At 36.3% G+C, this 16,745-nt stretch overlaps 2 protein-coding genes across 7 annotated transcripts in view; one reads left to right on the top strand and one right to left on the bottom strand.

The window, feature by feature from the left end:
- The window catches only part of LOC125672195 (p53 and DNA damage-regulated protein 1-like), a 93,669-nt gene that overhangs the window by 29,458 nt on the left and 47,466 nt on the right, over positions 1-16,745 (top strand). The gene's annotated exons all lie outside the window — the stretch shown is intronic.
- LOC125672189 (trace amine-associated receptor 1-like) lies at positions 658-14,867 on the bottom strand. Of its 4 annotated transcripts, XM_048908336.2 has the most exons (3): positions 13,433-13,872; positions 13,268-13,329; positions 658-3,445 (listed from the first exon to the last, which is right to left on the bottom strand). In XM_048908336.2, the coding sequence occupies exon 3, from the start codon at positions 3,429-3,431 to the stop codon at positions 2,328-2,330; it is 1,104 nt and encodes a 367-aa protein (XP_048764293.1). In that variant the 5' UTR covers positions 3,432-3,445; positions 13,268-13,329; positions 13,433-13,872; the 3' UTR covers positions 658-2,327. The 4 variants fall into 4 exon arrangements, with proteins under 4 accessions (XP_048764293.1, XP_048764291.1, XP_048764292.1 ...); XM_048908334.2 differs by having other exon boundaries at positions 5,922-14,867; XM_048908335.2 differs by lacking the exons at positions 13,268-13,329; positions 13,433-13,872 and adding an exon at positions 11,650-12,441.

The raw sequence follows: 16,745 nt of genomic DNA, 5'->3' as shown, positions 1-16,745 counted from the left end.
TACCCATGTATATTCAAGGAACATATCATTTGGTATAAATTTACCTTACATTTTTGAAACACTGGCTTTTGAAATTGCATGTCTAGCAAATTGATACATTTCAAGTGTATTTCAAACATCGGTGTAATCCCGTCCTTTTGCATCTAGTACACATTTAGTACAAAATACTTCCATTTCATATCAGTTGGTACGGACAGAGTTGGGGTAAGATAATATATTGTGCTTCAAGACATCATACGAACAATCTATGGGCTGCACATCGTAACATGCCGTGTAATTAAATGATTATTTAAAGTATTCAAAATATGTGGTATTAATCAAATAATACTAAACTGCAGAGTGCGCAAAGGCGCCAAATGTCTTGTCTAAGAGACCAGAAATTCTTTAATTGCGACAGAAACCAAGATGAATGTTAAATAAGATAGTAAAGACTGAACATTGATTAAATCAACCCGGTGCCATATGCCACTAGTTTGGAGAACGTTGTTATTAAATTCATTCAGGATAGTGTTCAACTCAGAAGATGCCCGTGTAATTGTGCACTGCGAAATTGTTTCGTTAATGCAGTATCGAATCACTACCGTGCGCAGTTATACATAATAGTTACTCCCCATGAGTCCGAGCTGGTGATTATAAATGGGAATGGAACAATACTACTACTGGTAGAGACCAATTTTATACTTTGCACAATAACAGCGTTAATGACATCACAACAATATACTTTTATTATAATTATACACTTAAGTAAAAAAGAACTTTTTAAGAAGGATGTAGAAACATTTTGTACCACGCATATAATACTTATACAATGCTTCAATGTAAAAGAAACAACTGTCTTAGGATTAAAATATCATAAAACAATATTGAATACTAGACACAATTCACAGTTGTAGACGTTAATATTAAAACAGTATCAAGATTGACTGGTACATGTTTGCACATATAATTAAGTACATGTATATAAAGACTGGATTTTTTGGTTTCATATTTCTCTCTCTCTCTCTCTCTCTCCTTTGTGAGGTATGTCTGGGCAGCACTAACGTGTTAAGAGGAACCTGAAGACTCCGCTGAAATTAAGCAATGATCCACTTGAGATTGTTTAGAGATTTCCAAACAATGAGTGGGTCCACATGGATTAGCTACATGTCGGTGTCCTGAAGAGTTAGGACGCGCAGTTATTTGGAACAGTCAGGATCGTGTACTTAAACACTGTAAATACGTCTATATTATGAAATACTGTAGAGAAGGTTTTGTTATCAAATACTGTAGAGAAGGTTTTATTTCACAGTCGTATAGTTTTAAGTAACTTAGTAAGATTTTGTCTCTTGAGAATGGTAGTTCTCACGATTCGTTACAATATCTGTAATCAAGAAAATGTGAAGATAACGAAAGTGATCGTTCTCGTAATTCCAATACAAAATAATGAATAAGGCAAACACGAACCCCTGGACATACTGGTAATCGTCCGCGAAAGTCTCCTTTCGATAACCTAACCCAATTACGCAGAATTAAAGCGCGAAATTTCCGTTGGCGTGTAACAGACAGGTCTGTTCGGTCGGAATTTCCCAAAGCAGTTTTTATAGTTATTTGTAGCCTTTGGTTATCTCTATTTAAGAGATAGTTGTGTCACAGATGGCATTTTGATCCAAGATAAATATATATAACGTAATAGTTTTATGCACAATCCATGATTTAAGTACAGGCTTTATTGTCAACAATGGCGGATTTACTGTTTGGATTATTGTTGATAAATTATTGATGATGTTAAAGATCCGGTGGTAGTACATGTAAGTCCAGCTCGCCTACCGGATGAGTATACTCCATTAAGCAACATTTCAATGATAATTGAAAATTAGGACCCCACAGTCCGGTTTTTCAAACTTCACGGCGGTTTTTTTAAAAATCAAGTATTGGAGGGTGATTGCGACGGTCTTATCTTTTGGTCAATACTGCAAACTTTGCATCGATTGCTTTTACTAAAGTAAATTTTGAGGATTCATTTCTTGAAATTCTATATAATGATCTGTACTTAATTGTCATGAGCAGGCCCGTAGTGATATGTTGTCTCCATTTTTCAATTTTTTCGTAGTGAATCAGTGAAAATATGCCAAATATCGTGTTTCCCACTATCTGCATGTGTTGTCATTAAATCTAGATATCACAAATGTTTGGGGGAAATTCAAAGAAAATACTTTGTAGTTTACAGTTACTAATTAATCACACAATGCCCATATCTTTCATCAAAAAGTTGATGCCTCACATACGGTTGAATATAGAAAATGATAGTGATTGCACAGATGGGACTTCTCCTTGTGTTGAGTTGTGAATTATGAATGTGAAGTTGTATGTTTCACGTCCGTGAGGTGCATCGTCTCAGCCACAGTAAAGTCCTTCAGCCTTTTCTGTCCCGGTCTGCAAATGGTATAAAATAACCACCTCGTACACTGTTTAATAATGTTTCTAAATTTGGGATCTCCGAACAAGTAGATGAATGGATTGATGACGTTATTGATGAAAAAAGTCCTCGCTATTAATGGTAGAGTCGCTAGGACAATGGGACTAGGGGGCGCTACGTACCCATGTTTGAATGTAGATATTGCGTCAAGAATGCAATTGGGGATGTAGCAGACGATAAAACCCACTGTTATTGCAATCATCATTTTTGTTATCCTTGGGTTGGATTTCCGAATGTTATCATTGAACTCGAATTGCTCTTGTTCTTTGGCGTGCTTGTTGAGAGTGTAGATTACTAAGCTGTACAGAATCGCTAGTGCTAGGAACACAATGGCGTACACCGTAAATAACACTGTAGAGAATACAAATGGGTAGTTTGTATGCGCTATGTCTGAGTTGATGGTGCAGTCGTAACCGGTTATATTGAAGTTAAGTTTACGTTCTCTAATCCCCTGGATGAACAGCGTCGGCCATGAAAAAACACATGCTAAAACTATGGACGCAATGAAGGCGAAACGAGCTTGTGAAATTGTCGTACTCCTGCTGAAAGGATGACATATCTTCTTGTATCGGCCTATTGCCATGACGACGATGATAAATGCGGCGGCAATTTTAAACACATTTCCAAGGAAGCGTCCCACCTGGCACACTGTTTCATTAAAAAACATAAATGGAAGTACATTGTCAGCAATTTCAAACGGCATGCTGATGCAGCATGTTAAGAGATCTATAACGGCTAAAGCCAGGATGTAGAATTTAAAGGTTGTGGAGGGGTATTTCAGAGTGTACACTACTAGCACTATGATATTTCCAACCACTCCTACAAAAATTAGAAGCCCGAGGAAGATCACAGTGGGCATGCGCTGATAGGCGGCGTCTTGATTTTGTTCATCACGACTTTTGAAGTTGACCGTTCCATTCATTATGTCTTCCCGTAGTATATCGTCAATCTCATTGTACACGGTAGATAAATCCATCCACAATCACAGACCTGTAAATAGACAAGATTTCTTAATTCTACAGTTATATGGTCCCAAGTAGAACACAATACAAGCAGTGTTCCGGGTAAATAGGGAATCTCTCAACCATTGGTTAAATCATTTTATGGTGAAGGTTCCCCCTTCGGAATCCAATCTACGTTCAAAATGAGAATGATAGGCCATAAAATATTGGACTAATAGTGGTATTCAATGTGGCTTACATGCGTAGATTTTCCGTTTTATAAAATTATAATGCGATTTCATCGGTTTTCTTGTAGGAAGGGTTGTCTTTTATCCCCAAAGGATCTATCTATCAAATATTATTGATGTTGTAATCCAATATACAATTGTTGTCAGACTCCTGTTCGTGGATGTATACCAGTATTAAAATTGTATTTTGAGTTTTCTCCAATTACACAATAGCACAACACAATGGTGTTACAGAAAACAATCCAGCAAATGGTCTAGTTTTCAAACGATATGTGTAAACTGTTAGTTGATGCCATGCAACTTAATTAAAACTATTCGGCAATTGCAACCGTAAATTTCACTGTTACTGAGCAGGAACAAGTTTTTCCATTGTGTCAGCAGTTATCTATAATTAATGTAGTAAGTGTTCAGTCCCATCACGAACTGTCACGTTCGTTAGTCCAACCGTTCCATAATGCTGCCTACGGATTGTCTGGGATAAATAGGATGATTGGTCACCCATCGAATCTGAAAGGACATAACCTTGCAGTCCCATTCCATCATCACGGTTCTGCGATTAAAAACATACCAGCCACTTTGCTGAATTCCGGTTGCGAGCGTATTATACACGCGATTGTGAAGGTCTTTTTTAATTTTTAGCTTGCCTGAGCTGAAAGCTCAAGGGGGCTTTTCTGATCCAAATATGTCTGTCGTCTGTCTGTAAAGCTTAACCTGGAATTCGTCCGTGAAATCAGCATCCATCTGGCACGCACTTCTGTTGACAAAAACTTGTTTGTCTTTAATATTTTTCTCAGAAAATAAAATTTAAAAAATAAAATCCTCCCACCCGCCCCATAGTTTTTGGTGACCCTTAATGATAATCTACTAATTAAGTTGAATTGGTCTTATATAGGAATATATATATGAACAACAATCTTTGACAATCTTTTCAAGAACAACTTTGGAACAATTTGTCAAATTGACTTGCAAACATTTTCACATAGGGCGGATTCCTGTTGGTTCACACCATTTTCGTGATCACAAAGGAGATTTCAACATCTTCATAGGAAATTTTTTTAAGTGAGCCAGGGGTATATTATGAAATATTGGTATTCAAACATCATCGTATATAGTGTATATTTATGTTTGTTATCTAGCGAGACCTTAAAAGAGGTTTAAAGTTTTGCATTGCAATGTAGAGTCAAAGTATTAAAATTATTTTCAAGAACCAAAATTTGTCAAATAATTACGCAAATATCCTTTAGGCTTGTCTACAGAAGGACCATGGGGATCTGGGCGAGGCCAGACTTGATATATTATATATATATAGCACTAAAATGACCAACAACACGAACAATAGAGAATCATCAAATTTTCGGGACGACCTGTCCTTTCTTCAGGACGATAGGATATTTACATAAAAATGAAAACTAAATAAAAGTGCAAACTAAAATTAAAACTAAACTTCATATACAAAAGTTGATAACACCAAAAACGCCTACACATTGAAATGATCGAGTGTAATATGGTGCAATACAAAATATATATGTTCAAATTCATATGATAGCTGAAGAAAATTAAGATTTATCTCCCTATTTTACATAGAATCCTGCAAATATATCTTATCGAAACGATTGAAACCATTTTTATCCAGATACACAATTAAACAGTCGTATTTATGTTGTGAACGAACTTGTTTTGAGTAAGAGCGTTATTAAAACAGACGTAACATGCAGAAAGCGGATGGTGGATTTTCCCCCCAAAATACAAGGACGATTTAATTCCTTTTACCTTTGCATGATCAGAAAGCTAAAATCCAAACCCATCACGTCCTTCCGGTAGATGTCAAGGTATCCTCAACTTCCCTTGTCCACGTCAGATATATATTTACTCGTTTGTCTGTCTAATTACACAAATGCGCCGCTTGGCGCTTCGTTAGAGGTTAAATATAATTAGAGCTCTATTGATTTTTACAGTCGTGCTTCTTTCTAATTTTGATTCAGATATTTATTTCCCAAAGGCTGCTTGTTCTGTTTTATTGTCGTTGATGTATCTAATTACTACGTGAATCCTACACGAATTTTGTCTTTGAATCCTATCACAGTTTTACACCAATGAATTTTGTACTTCATTTTTCAATGCTTCTTGACAACCGAAAAATTATTTTCTTTTGTTTGTTTGAGAATTGATATTATTTGCGGTCTGGTCCGATTTATGTGCATGCAAATATTGTCTAATTATCGAATAAAATTTCTACAACAATTTGCGAGTAAAGAGAAGGATATTGGATTTTATAACCTGTGTGTTTCTTCAGAATAATTCCCAGTTTTTTCCTGAACGAAGAGTCACCCTGATTGAATACACAATTCGCACTTTGCGGCTTTTGGCAACCTTCATGTACCAGCTCGCCAATACCAAGTAGCCATGAAGCGTTTACATGTGTTGCAATAATAACGAAGGCGTAAGCTTCCTTGTGGTCTTATTAAGTAGCAGTCCAGCCAAATCCATCGATCTATCCAGTATCCATCCATATACGTGAATATATGAAATATAAATAATTTTTACTGTAAGAGCCTGCAGATATTTTGTTCAATATTTCATAAATCTATTATTGTTTTAAAATATGTACTACAACTTCTACTTGTAATATATTCATTAAAGATGTAACATTCGAGAACAAAATTAGACGAGGCCTTTTCATCAGTAAATCCTCCTCTGCAGGATTCTTACATCGATTTCAATGAAAATTGATGAAGAAACATACGCCTGTTTTAAACGTTTGTGTGATCCCGCATTTCCTTGAAATGCATATATAGGTGACTTTCAGCGTCAAACCAGACTGTACGCGCTTTTATCACCAGATGCCTGTTGAATGGTGGTCTGTTGATGGGGTTTTTAGTCATTACATCATATGTCAAATTTTTGTTTGCTACATGTAGATGATGTAATCGTAATCGCCTTTTGATGACTTAGTAAATCTTCTGCATTTGCGAACAGCTGCCATTAGATTGGTCTGTTCTCTTAAAGGAAATCTCAAATAGCTATATATATATTTAAAAATAAATTTCATTTTTGAAAATACATAAGTATATGAACTGCAACGCTTCACGCGGGCATACTTTTCATGAAGCGCGTGGATAAATATTCAGTTTTAAATATACGAAAAAACATGAGGATATGAACTGCAACACTTCCCTGAACTGCGACGCTGTATGTTGTCGTACTTCAGGAAGCGCGTTAGAAAAATCTTTAATTTGTATGGCCGGTTTAATATAATGGTAGTAGAATTCAATCAGTGATATGCTCAGCAGTCTTTGTAAGCCATAGATATACGTATATAACCGCATCTATCACTAGAACACCCCAACACCCCCCTGGTGACCATCATGTATTGTGTAGTAACATGCTGGAGTACTGACACCGATATTAACACGGTACTAATCCTACAAACATATGAATTAACTGAAATATTATACACAGCCATCATCTAAGCACCTGTGCTCTATGAAGTTTCGATCAGTCAAGGATCAAACAATGCTTTCTCGATTTTCATCGCTGATGCGCCGTATGCAAGAATGATTATTCGTACGAAGATCGTGTACGGAGACACCGTTATCACGTGACATCGATTCGCTACAAATTAGTTACAATTGGGGTCAGGAAACTCAGTGGTTTGCCTCGTGATGAAGGGTCGTGGGTTCGAGCACCACTGGTAAAGGTACATGTACCTCAAACCGTGTCCGGTCTTTTAATTGAGACGTTTAAAACCGAGGACACATGTTGCTACAGGGGTGTACACGTTATAGAACCTTCATTGCGACGGTCCTGGGCGTCATGCATAGGTCTGAATTTCCCTCATTGCGACGGCCCTGGGCGTCATGCATAGGTCTGAATTTCCCTCATTGCGACGGTCCTGGGCGTCATGCATAGGTCTGAATTTCCCTCAATGCGACAGCCCTGGGCGTCATGCATCCCTGGGCGTCATGCACAGGTCTGAATTTCCCTCATTGCAACGGTCCTGGGCGTCATGCATAGGTCTGAATTTCCCTCATTGCGACGGCCCTGGGCGTCATGCATCCCTGGGCGTCATGCATAGGTCTGGATTTGCTGCAGGGCACCTTCACCTGGTGAAATGTCTGTATGATACTTGAAATTCCATAAATAAATAAGCAAAACGAAAGAGGATTAAAACTTAAGTTAATTACTAGATGTAGACTACTCAATGTAATGCAAGCCTGTTTACAAAATGAATCACTAGTGTTGTTATTTTGGTACGTAACTGGGAAAATTAGCGTTTCTGGTTCCGATTCCACTAATGTCAGTTGTAGGTCTAGACTAATTTTCAAATAACCAGACAGTATGCTAGAATTGTAAGGAATATCATATATCAAAATGTTTATCTTTTCCCAAAATGCAAATACATTTGATTAATTCTTATGTTATTTCAATTAAAAAATAAATGCCAAAAGATTTCAAGATATAGAACATGTTTTGTAAACTGTAAGTGTTATGCATTCGGGTGACCTAGTTTTCCGTTCACTAATGAACACTATCGATTTTTCTTAATTGTGATTACCACGGTCATTGAACCACCTAGATCTGAGGGATGAGGTCAACATCTTACAAAAGATTATGTAATCTTTTAATCTGTGACTTTTTTTATTTACCGAAAGATATCAAACAAACTGCACGAATAGCCGTTAGGAGAAAGGATGCCAAAATTGTGAAATTCATGGCCCCTGGGTCAAAGGTTCTTGGGCAGGGTAGATTATTATATCTCATGTGGTGAAATCTCATATCGTGAAAATGTGCTTTTCAAAATCGTTTTTCTCTTTGACTTCTGAACATCAAATTGACAACATGGCAATGATAAGGATTTTTGGACGCATTTGTAATCAATTAATTTGCTCGACTAATATTGATATACAATCAATTTCATCTGATAAGGAAAATGAGCTGTGCCAGGTTCGATGATCCCAAGAGCCAAGGTTTTCCCCCTTTATTTATCCTGTATTATGAAGACTGAAGCTCCTGTTGTTGACTATGAAAAATAAGAAAACACGGACTACTTTCGACGTCTTTCTATCTGTGTATCCGTACGTCCAAGATTTTATACTATAGACTTCTTATTTTAAAATAGTACTTAAATATTGTGAAATAACTCGTAGACGTCAGAAGGCGAGAACATGAATTCGCCAGTGGTCTGTTGATCAAGGGTTTTTAATAGTATTTTAGCAATATGTTGATCAAGGGTTTTTAATAGTATTTTAGCAATATGAAAGTAAAAACAAGTAATTTTAGTGGACTAGTGATGCTTCTCGCTACATCACGCGATAATGATTTTCTCGCGTATATTTAGGAATTTGGTAAACGATACTATCAAAATAAAAAAAGTATTTTATGACAAGCCAAAATCGGTTCAGTAACACAAGCTCAATGGAAATCTCGAAACGAGAAGGGGAAAGGTTTAGTCTAGGGTGGTTTTCCGCCATGTGGAAAAGCATACTTATCTTCTGCACTGTAAAAACTTTACGCATGTATAAAGTCATATTTTCCCCCATGACCGAAAGTCTGACGTAGGTCCATTTTTTCCAGGAAATATTCTTTGGGGAAATTACATACTACAATACAAGGAATCACTAAATTCTGTGGTCTTGATGACGTTAGATATAAGATGGACCTTGTATTGGGCTTGCAATACTTGGCTGGTTAAATTCCAAAATATCGAATATTTTGATGCAGCTTTTCACCGATCCTCAGCTTATACAAAAATCAGTAATTTAAGATTTTATAGATATTGCAAAATGGATAAATGGTTCTAATGTCATACAATCGATGCTCTATCGAGCGGCTGACGAGAGAACAACATGAAAGTTAATAATGGAGAAGGTTTATTACGGGTATCGTTTTATTATCTATTCATTTTGTAGAATAAAGAGATATTCCCAATTATCTATATCAATGTTCACGGACTGTATTACACGGAAAATAATCAAGTCTAAATAATTCCGCATTCAAAGTGTTAATTGCCCTTATGTTTGCTATCAGTACCAAACTTAGATATATCCGTTGCAGTTGTTGCAGTGCGAGTCGTATTGGTGTTGATTGTGTTCGGATAAAAAATGAGGAAATTTGACGAGATACCAAGGTTAACGTGAATTCTGCAAAGCATGTTTGATGTGCTAGTTTTTTGTTAGTATCATTAACGAAGTTCTGTATCATTCTTAACCTCTTAAAATACGGGTTATCAAACCGCACGTTCATGTACATGTGTTGATGGTTAGAGCGTAGTTTGGGTACGAATCGTCTTATACTAATTAGAATTAAATGTTAGATCCACTCACATACTCTCTATACAGGCTTTTGTGTGTCGGAATACGTGAGCGGATCAAAGGATCTGGTTTTAATTACAGTACTTTAATGATGAGTTGACGTTAGATGATGACGAAGAAAGGATATATAGTTTAAGGTACAACTCAATTTCCTAAAGATGACATTTCAATTATATAAAATTGCTGTGTTTCTCTACAAAAGAATGTTTCAGAGAGATACTTTACCACATGGAAGAAACACTAAATCCACTTGGTCACATACACGAACTGTGTCAGTTTCGTGGTTGTTGATTTCTATTTTGTGAAATTAAATTTCTTAATAGAAATAAAGCTTTCAGTGGATTATGTTTCGGCCAATAGATTTTGTTGGCTTGAATGGATAGACACCCTAATCTAAACTCGTTTATCAAGCGCTATGCGTTCTAAAGAAGTGGATTTTCAAAATTTGCATTTAGAACATGAACTCGAAATTAAACAGATATTTAATCGCGTTAGTGTTTCATGAAAATTATGTCGGCGTTAAGCGTTGCAATTCATCCATGTACCCTCGTGTATTTTCAAAAATGAAATTCATTATTTTTTATTTGCATTCTTTATTGTACTTCAATTTCGGAATAGAATTTCCAGTCGTTAAAATAGGCGGACTATATTATCAAAATTCACACGCGCATTGTTCACAACTATATTGCATTCATGAGGAAATGGCTATCATTACCATTGGGTAAATATAGCAAAGGCAAAAACATTGAAAATGCAAAGATATCCCATTGAACACCAGGAACAAATGCGTACAAGACACGGTGCATTTAGACGTTTTGATTTTTCTGTTTGATTATGTTCTGGGAAATGCACAATGCACATGGTCTCAGTGCATTGGCATATACTGTGTGCAAAATGAGCGATAAAGAACATGTTCGCTTTTGAGTTAATTTTCGTTATTATCGAGATAATGAGTTTTGTTTCAGCAGAAGTTCGATATTTTTGCATGAAAAATACAGCAAAGCACAATAAGTTAGTCATTAAAAAAAGATAATAAAAAGAACATCAATTTGTTGGAAATCCATTCCCTTTTATGTAATGTACATGTATTACCACTCTAAATTTCAATATATTGGTGATTGACATTTCATACATTGTATGACTCGCACATTTAAGGACCAGAAGAAATGACGTGCTGTTAGATGCAGCTAATGGTGTTTTTTGTTGACTCATATATTTTGACTTTTCCTGTCTTTTCTGTATGTATCATCGAAACTTTAATTTGGATAATGAAGAGGTGTGCTTTCATTGATTCGTTGTTAATACTACTGGTGTGTAATCTATAGGTTGTGCCTATTACACACACGTGTTTCAGATAATCCTAAATTCCCAACATTAATTATTCAGGGGGATGATCAATGGCTATTAGAAACATTGAACTTTGTGAATCATCTGCACTAAATTAGTCTTAAGTGTGAATAACCACACATCTCAAATCAAATATAAGTAAGTGCACCATTAAATCAACTTTCCTTCTTCATGTCAGCGATAAGATCACTGTGAAGGTCACTAGTTAGTGTGACAAGCTTATGATATTATTTACATAGAATGATTTATACCCACCAAATACACACATACATGTATAGTGGTTAGGTCGCGTTATTTCCTATATACCGACGACGTAGTATAGAAATTATGTAAAACGAAAAACTTACCTTGTAAGATATAAACAACCCCGGCAGACGTAACTCCTTAGTTATGTTTTTCGAATGATTCAGTTGGAAATTTCAAGTACAGTTCGAAATTTCTACACACAAGCAACACGTGGGTTTAATGGCAAGGAGCGGTCGAAGACTACATCAACAGGGAACCTCATTATGTGAAATTATATGACGTTGTTCACATGACTAATTAGCTTTTTGTTGTACACAAATTTGAATATAGTGTACATTGTCAGAGGGTCTACATCTAACACACTAGAAAACATACCACATCTCAAAAAATCCATAATATAGCGATAAGGAACCCCTCACCTGGTAGTGGCGCGCGCATTTTTTTTTCCAATTTAAAGGGTACACGCGGATTGATTTCAATTTGATTCTAATGTGTAAACATTTTCATTGAATGTTCACCGTGTCCCACATAGCAAGGTTAAAAAAAAAAAAGCCCAATACGGGAATGAAAAACGAAACGATGAAAAGGACCGGGTTAAAATAGATCCCTGCACTATTAATAACATTTTGACCCTGTTGAGGGTACATCAAGCACACAATCTACAAGGTATACTGTATGTACACATGTACATATTCATGAGAGGTCAGTTTGTCCTTAGCACCAATTTTGGGCGACCACAAGCGTTGAAAACCTCTTAAACTTGTTATTGTAAGGTAATAAAAAGAAATTAATTCAAGACATGCTGTTAGCTATTAACATTCATGACGTTCTCGCCATACTCTCCTCAACAGGGTGTTGCTAAAACGCGGAGCGAAGTACAAAACGGAAAGACTAGAATGATATTTGTGTGACATGATTCACATTATTAACTATGGGGGTCCTGTCCTTAGACCCTAAACAGGCCAATCAGTTTTGGTAATTAGGATCACTGAAAACGTCAGCAATATATTTTTTTTAAAAAGCAAAAGACACCATGCAGTACATGCACATTGCTAATACACAGGAGCCATCTTCCACTCCCTTGGCTTTTATGCACCAGGTCATGCAGTTTAAACCTAATCGCAGTAATGATTTCAATTTCTCTTAGCCAAGGCAAACATATGCTACCTTTCAGGACCTTCCGAGAATTTTTAAAGCATCCACAAACAAAACATATGTTAAAACTTCAGATGTCTTGGGGACCCAGACCCACCTAGGCACCGATGTGAACCCTATGGGGACCCACGGCTACCCTCAGACCCTCTGTTTTGTTTTCCTGATTTTCATTCTTCCGCCCTTATTTTGCTGCCGACGTCAATGCACCTGCCAGTGGTACACTCGTGCCTGTATAAGCAATATTCACATTGAAAGTTGTACCGATTACTGTTGGTTTTATACAATTTCAGGAACCCTGAAACGTTTTATTTATTTCTGAATAACCCGAGCCCATTTTCGAATGTCCTTCCTCAGTGTTTACCGGTTGCTACTCTATATTAAGGAATATAGACGATAAAATCATTAACATATAATCAAATACACAAAGTGAAGTATATGACCGAATTATCAAGTTTTCTCTTCCTGCCGTTCACCGTTCCATGTTTTAGCAACACCCAAGCAAACATACATGGGGTTGTTTTTTTTACGGGTGATAAATTATACGAATCAGATTAGTATACTCACGATTCCGGTTTCGCTGGTTGTGCATTTTGCTCTCTAAGTAGGTCACGAACAATCACATTAACCTGTAATCAGGAAAATCAGGTAATGTTTAGTTAACGTCTTGCAGCAACATGTACGAACGTTTTATCAAGGCACCTTCCACTACAGACATATCAGGCTACTTACGTTTAACAAATCAAAGACGAGTGAAAACCATCATAACAAACATCAGAACTGTAAGCGGTTTTCTTTTAGGTCGGTGTTCCTCTTATAAATATATCATGCCTGTTGCGATTGAATATAGGCGACACTTCATGATTTATTGTTCCTTTTTCAATTTAGGTTTAAACGCACAAGATAGTTTAACGACCTATTATAAGCAGAAAAAATGTACAACCTTCCAGTAATATAATGTTCAGGGTACATACAGACTTATTGTATGAATTTGTTTAAAAGAAACTATACAGGCTTACTGCCGTTCGAATGGGTTAAAATCACATTACATAGGTGTCTCCAATATTTAGATCCCCACTTTCTCCCTACCTTGACCCCCGTTTTGTTATTGAAGAGGCTCTGTAATCGCAAATTAAAGTTAATAGTACCTTTGCGTTCGATATGCGTGATAATAGTTTTCTGTTTACGCATAACTTAAACTCACGTACATTACAGGTGTATAATGTACATTCGCTTCATCATAAACAATGTACTTGTTTTGTTTTTTGGTGTGTTTCCATATGTTTTATCTAACCTCTATCGCCGAAACTAAATATCAGACTGTAACACTCTGAACGGAGGGGCACGGTGTGGCGTATGAAAAGGACTAATAATAAATGTGAATCATAATAAACAGTAGCTTTAGTTGACACAAACAATCCTCTGTCAATTAGCTGTTTATCTTCAACTCAATCTAACAGCGGGTCTTCACAGGTTGGTTAAACAAATATGGTTAATGCAGATCTATTCGAGTGACGATTCAGAAGTCCTGCACTTCTTCCCCTGACCCCCCCCCCCCCCCCCCCTCTCTAATCTTTCGATAGAGAATTCGATCACCAAACATCCCGTTAGTGATTCCTCAAGGAAGCTACCTCCTCTGTATTAGTGCACAACCGTGTACTATAATAAGTACTGTACATGCTGTAGTCCAATACCTTTTTCATTAGTACAGATATATGTACATGTATATTTTATTTTTTTCCCCATTCCATTCAACTTTACAACGAATTTGATAAGGACTTCATTTTGTGGTGGAAGGATTGTGTAATCAAAAAGCTATAAATCTGCACAATTTTACTGTCTCTGTTTCATTTAATGTATTGTCAATATTCATACTCATAGACATGATTTATATACAGACAGTAGATATTTAAAACTAATTCAAATGCTGTAAATTTCTGCTGGTGACGTCTCTATGAGTGAAATAATCTTGTTGGGACGTAAAACAAACAACCTAATCGATATATTTTTGCAGGCAGAACAGTGATTATTCAGAACAGTCTAAATGTATACTAGTATTTAGCATCCCGATAAATTGTATGAAAAATTCATTTCTTTGCCACTAACTCAAGCAAACAAACTATCTATAACCCCAATTTGATTGAAGCAAGACATAGCAAATTAGGGAAAAAAATTAAAACTGACAATACTTTTCAACTCTAAGATTTAACGTGACGAATTTTTGCCTGTTTTAAATTCAAAACGGTCAGTATTCATTTTGATGCATGTCTACGGTAATAGATGAAAAGTACATCCTAAATACAGCTCAATAGCAAATACTATTTGACCCCCCTTGTATCCCCTCGCAAATCATTGCAAGAAGGGATAAATAAACGGGACCGTGTGTGAGTATGTGTGGGAATGTGTGTGTGTGTGTGGCGGGTGGGGGGGGGGGGGTACATCTGTAACACTGAGCTTGTACACACTCTGCATGTCACAATGATTTGATGCTTCACATGTCACAATGATTTGATGCTTCACATGTCACAATGATTTGATGCTTCACATGTAGCTTTGAGAGAGGAGAAACTATGGAGTTGGGGTTTAAAAATCAAAGGTCACTATGGGACCTCCTAGAACTCATTGCTAGGGGGCATGTCCTGTCTTACTGAGCTCTCGTTTCTTTTTATAATCCCCCGTCAATGTAGAAATTAGAAATATACTTCCAATATAGAACTGGCGATACTGCAAACAGCATGTTCGAGCTTCTGTAACTGGAACGTTCGTATATCTTCACTTGAGGGTTTAAACTCGATGGATTACTGTGTATAATTCAATCGTACTTGTCTTGAATATGTTTAATGATTTATATCATTTTCATCTCAATGGACATGACAATCTAGACGACTTTAGTATAAGTATAAACTGTTTCAAAGCATGGTTGTTCAGAAATTATTTTTACTTTAACGATAAATATGGACATCATTGACAGAAGCATATAGCAAAACTCGCGCTATATTTTTCGTAATCAGTAAATCAATATTGCTTTCTGCAGAATTCTTAACTAGATCTGAAGAAATGATCACGTGAATACTGATGAGAACGAGATCCATCTATTGTACTGGTAGATGATTGAAGTAGAACATACTTTGTCGCAGTATGATTGATGATTTGAATTTAATTTTTTAGTGAAATGCTGGAAACTGTGGTGATGGAAATGCATGCCTCACTATCGATGTGCTTTATTGATTATTTATTTACCAAATTCAAATCTGCATTTTGAAAACTGCATCAAAAAAAGCAGTCTTATTGTAAAGTTTGTTTATGGTTGTGAGAGGGGCGGGGGGGGGGGGGGGGGGGGGGGGGCAGAGATGAAACATGTAAGGCGATTTTGGTAAAATTTATGGATAAAAAATTAACCTTTTATTTGTTTCGTAATAAATACAATATAATGTTTTATTAGATATTACACCCATTATTACTATGGCATGTCAAACGTTGCAATATTTGATTTTTTCCATTTGTATTGTATAATTTTCCATTTGTATTCTATATTTTCCATTTGCATTGTATAATTTTTCATTTGCATTGTATTATTTCCATTTGTATTGTATAATTTTCCATTTGTATTCTATATTTTCCATTTGTATTCTATATTTTCCATTTGTATTGTATAATTTTTCATTTGTATTGTATCCAGGGAATGATTATTTTGATTTGTTACGAAGGATTTCATTAGTTAACGTCACTGAAGTACCACAAATGTAGACGTCCTTAGCACACAGGGCCGTAGGAATGACGGTTCTTTATCGTGTCAACGCCTGTGCAGCGATATGGAATATCTGTTTTTAAGACCCGTGATTCTCACTTTTAAATGCTGAGTGTTTGGCAAAGGAGCAATCACTGTCTTTGTTTATTTCGTAGGTTTGATGCGGCAATGACAGTAACGGTTCTCGAACTCACGACCTCTCGCCCACAAACCAAGCGATATATTGCTGAGCTACCGCGACCAAGTCCATGCAAGACTAGTTATTTTTTAAAATACGTAGTTAGCTCTAGTAATGGC

Source organism: Ostrea edulis, chromosome 4, assembly GCF_947568905.1.
Source record: "Ostrea edulis chromosome 4, xbOstEdul1.1, whole genome shotgun sequence".
NCBI lineage: Eukaryota > Metazoa > Mollusca > Bivalvia > Ostreida > Ostreidae > Ostrea > Ostrea edulis.
Note: the sequence above shows the minus strand (reverse complement) of the source record. Positions and strands in the feature narration are given on the sequence as shown.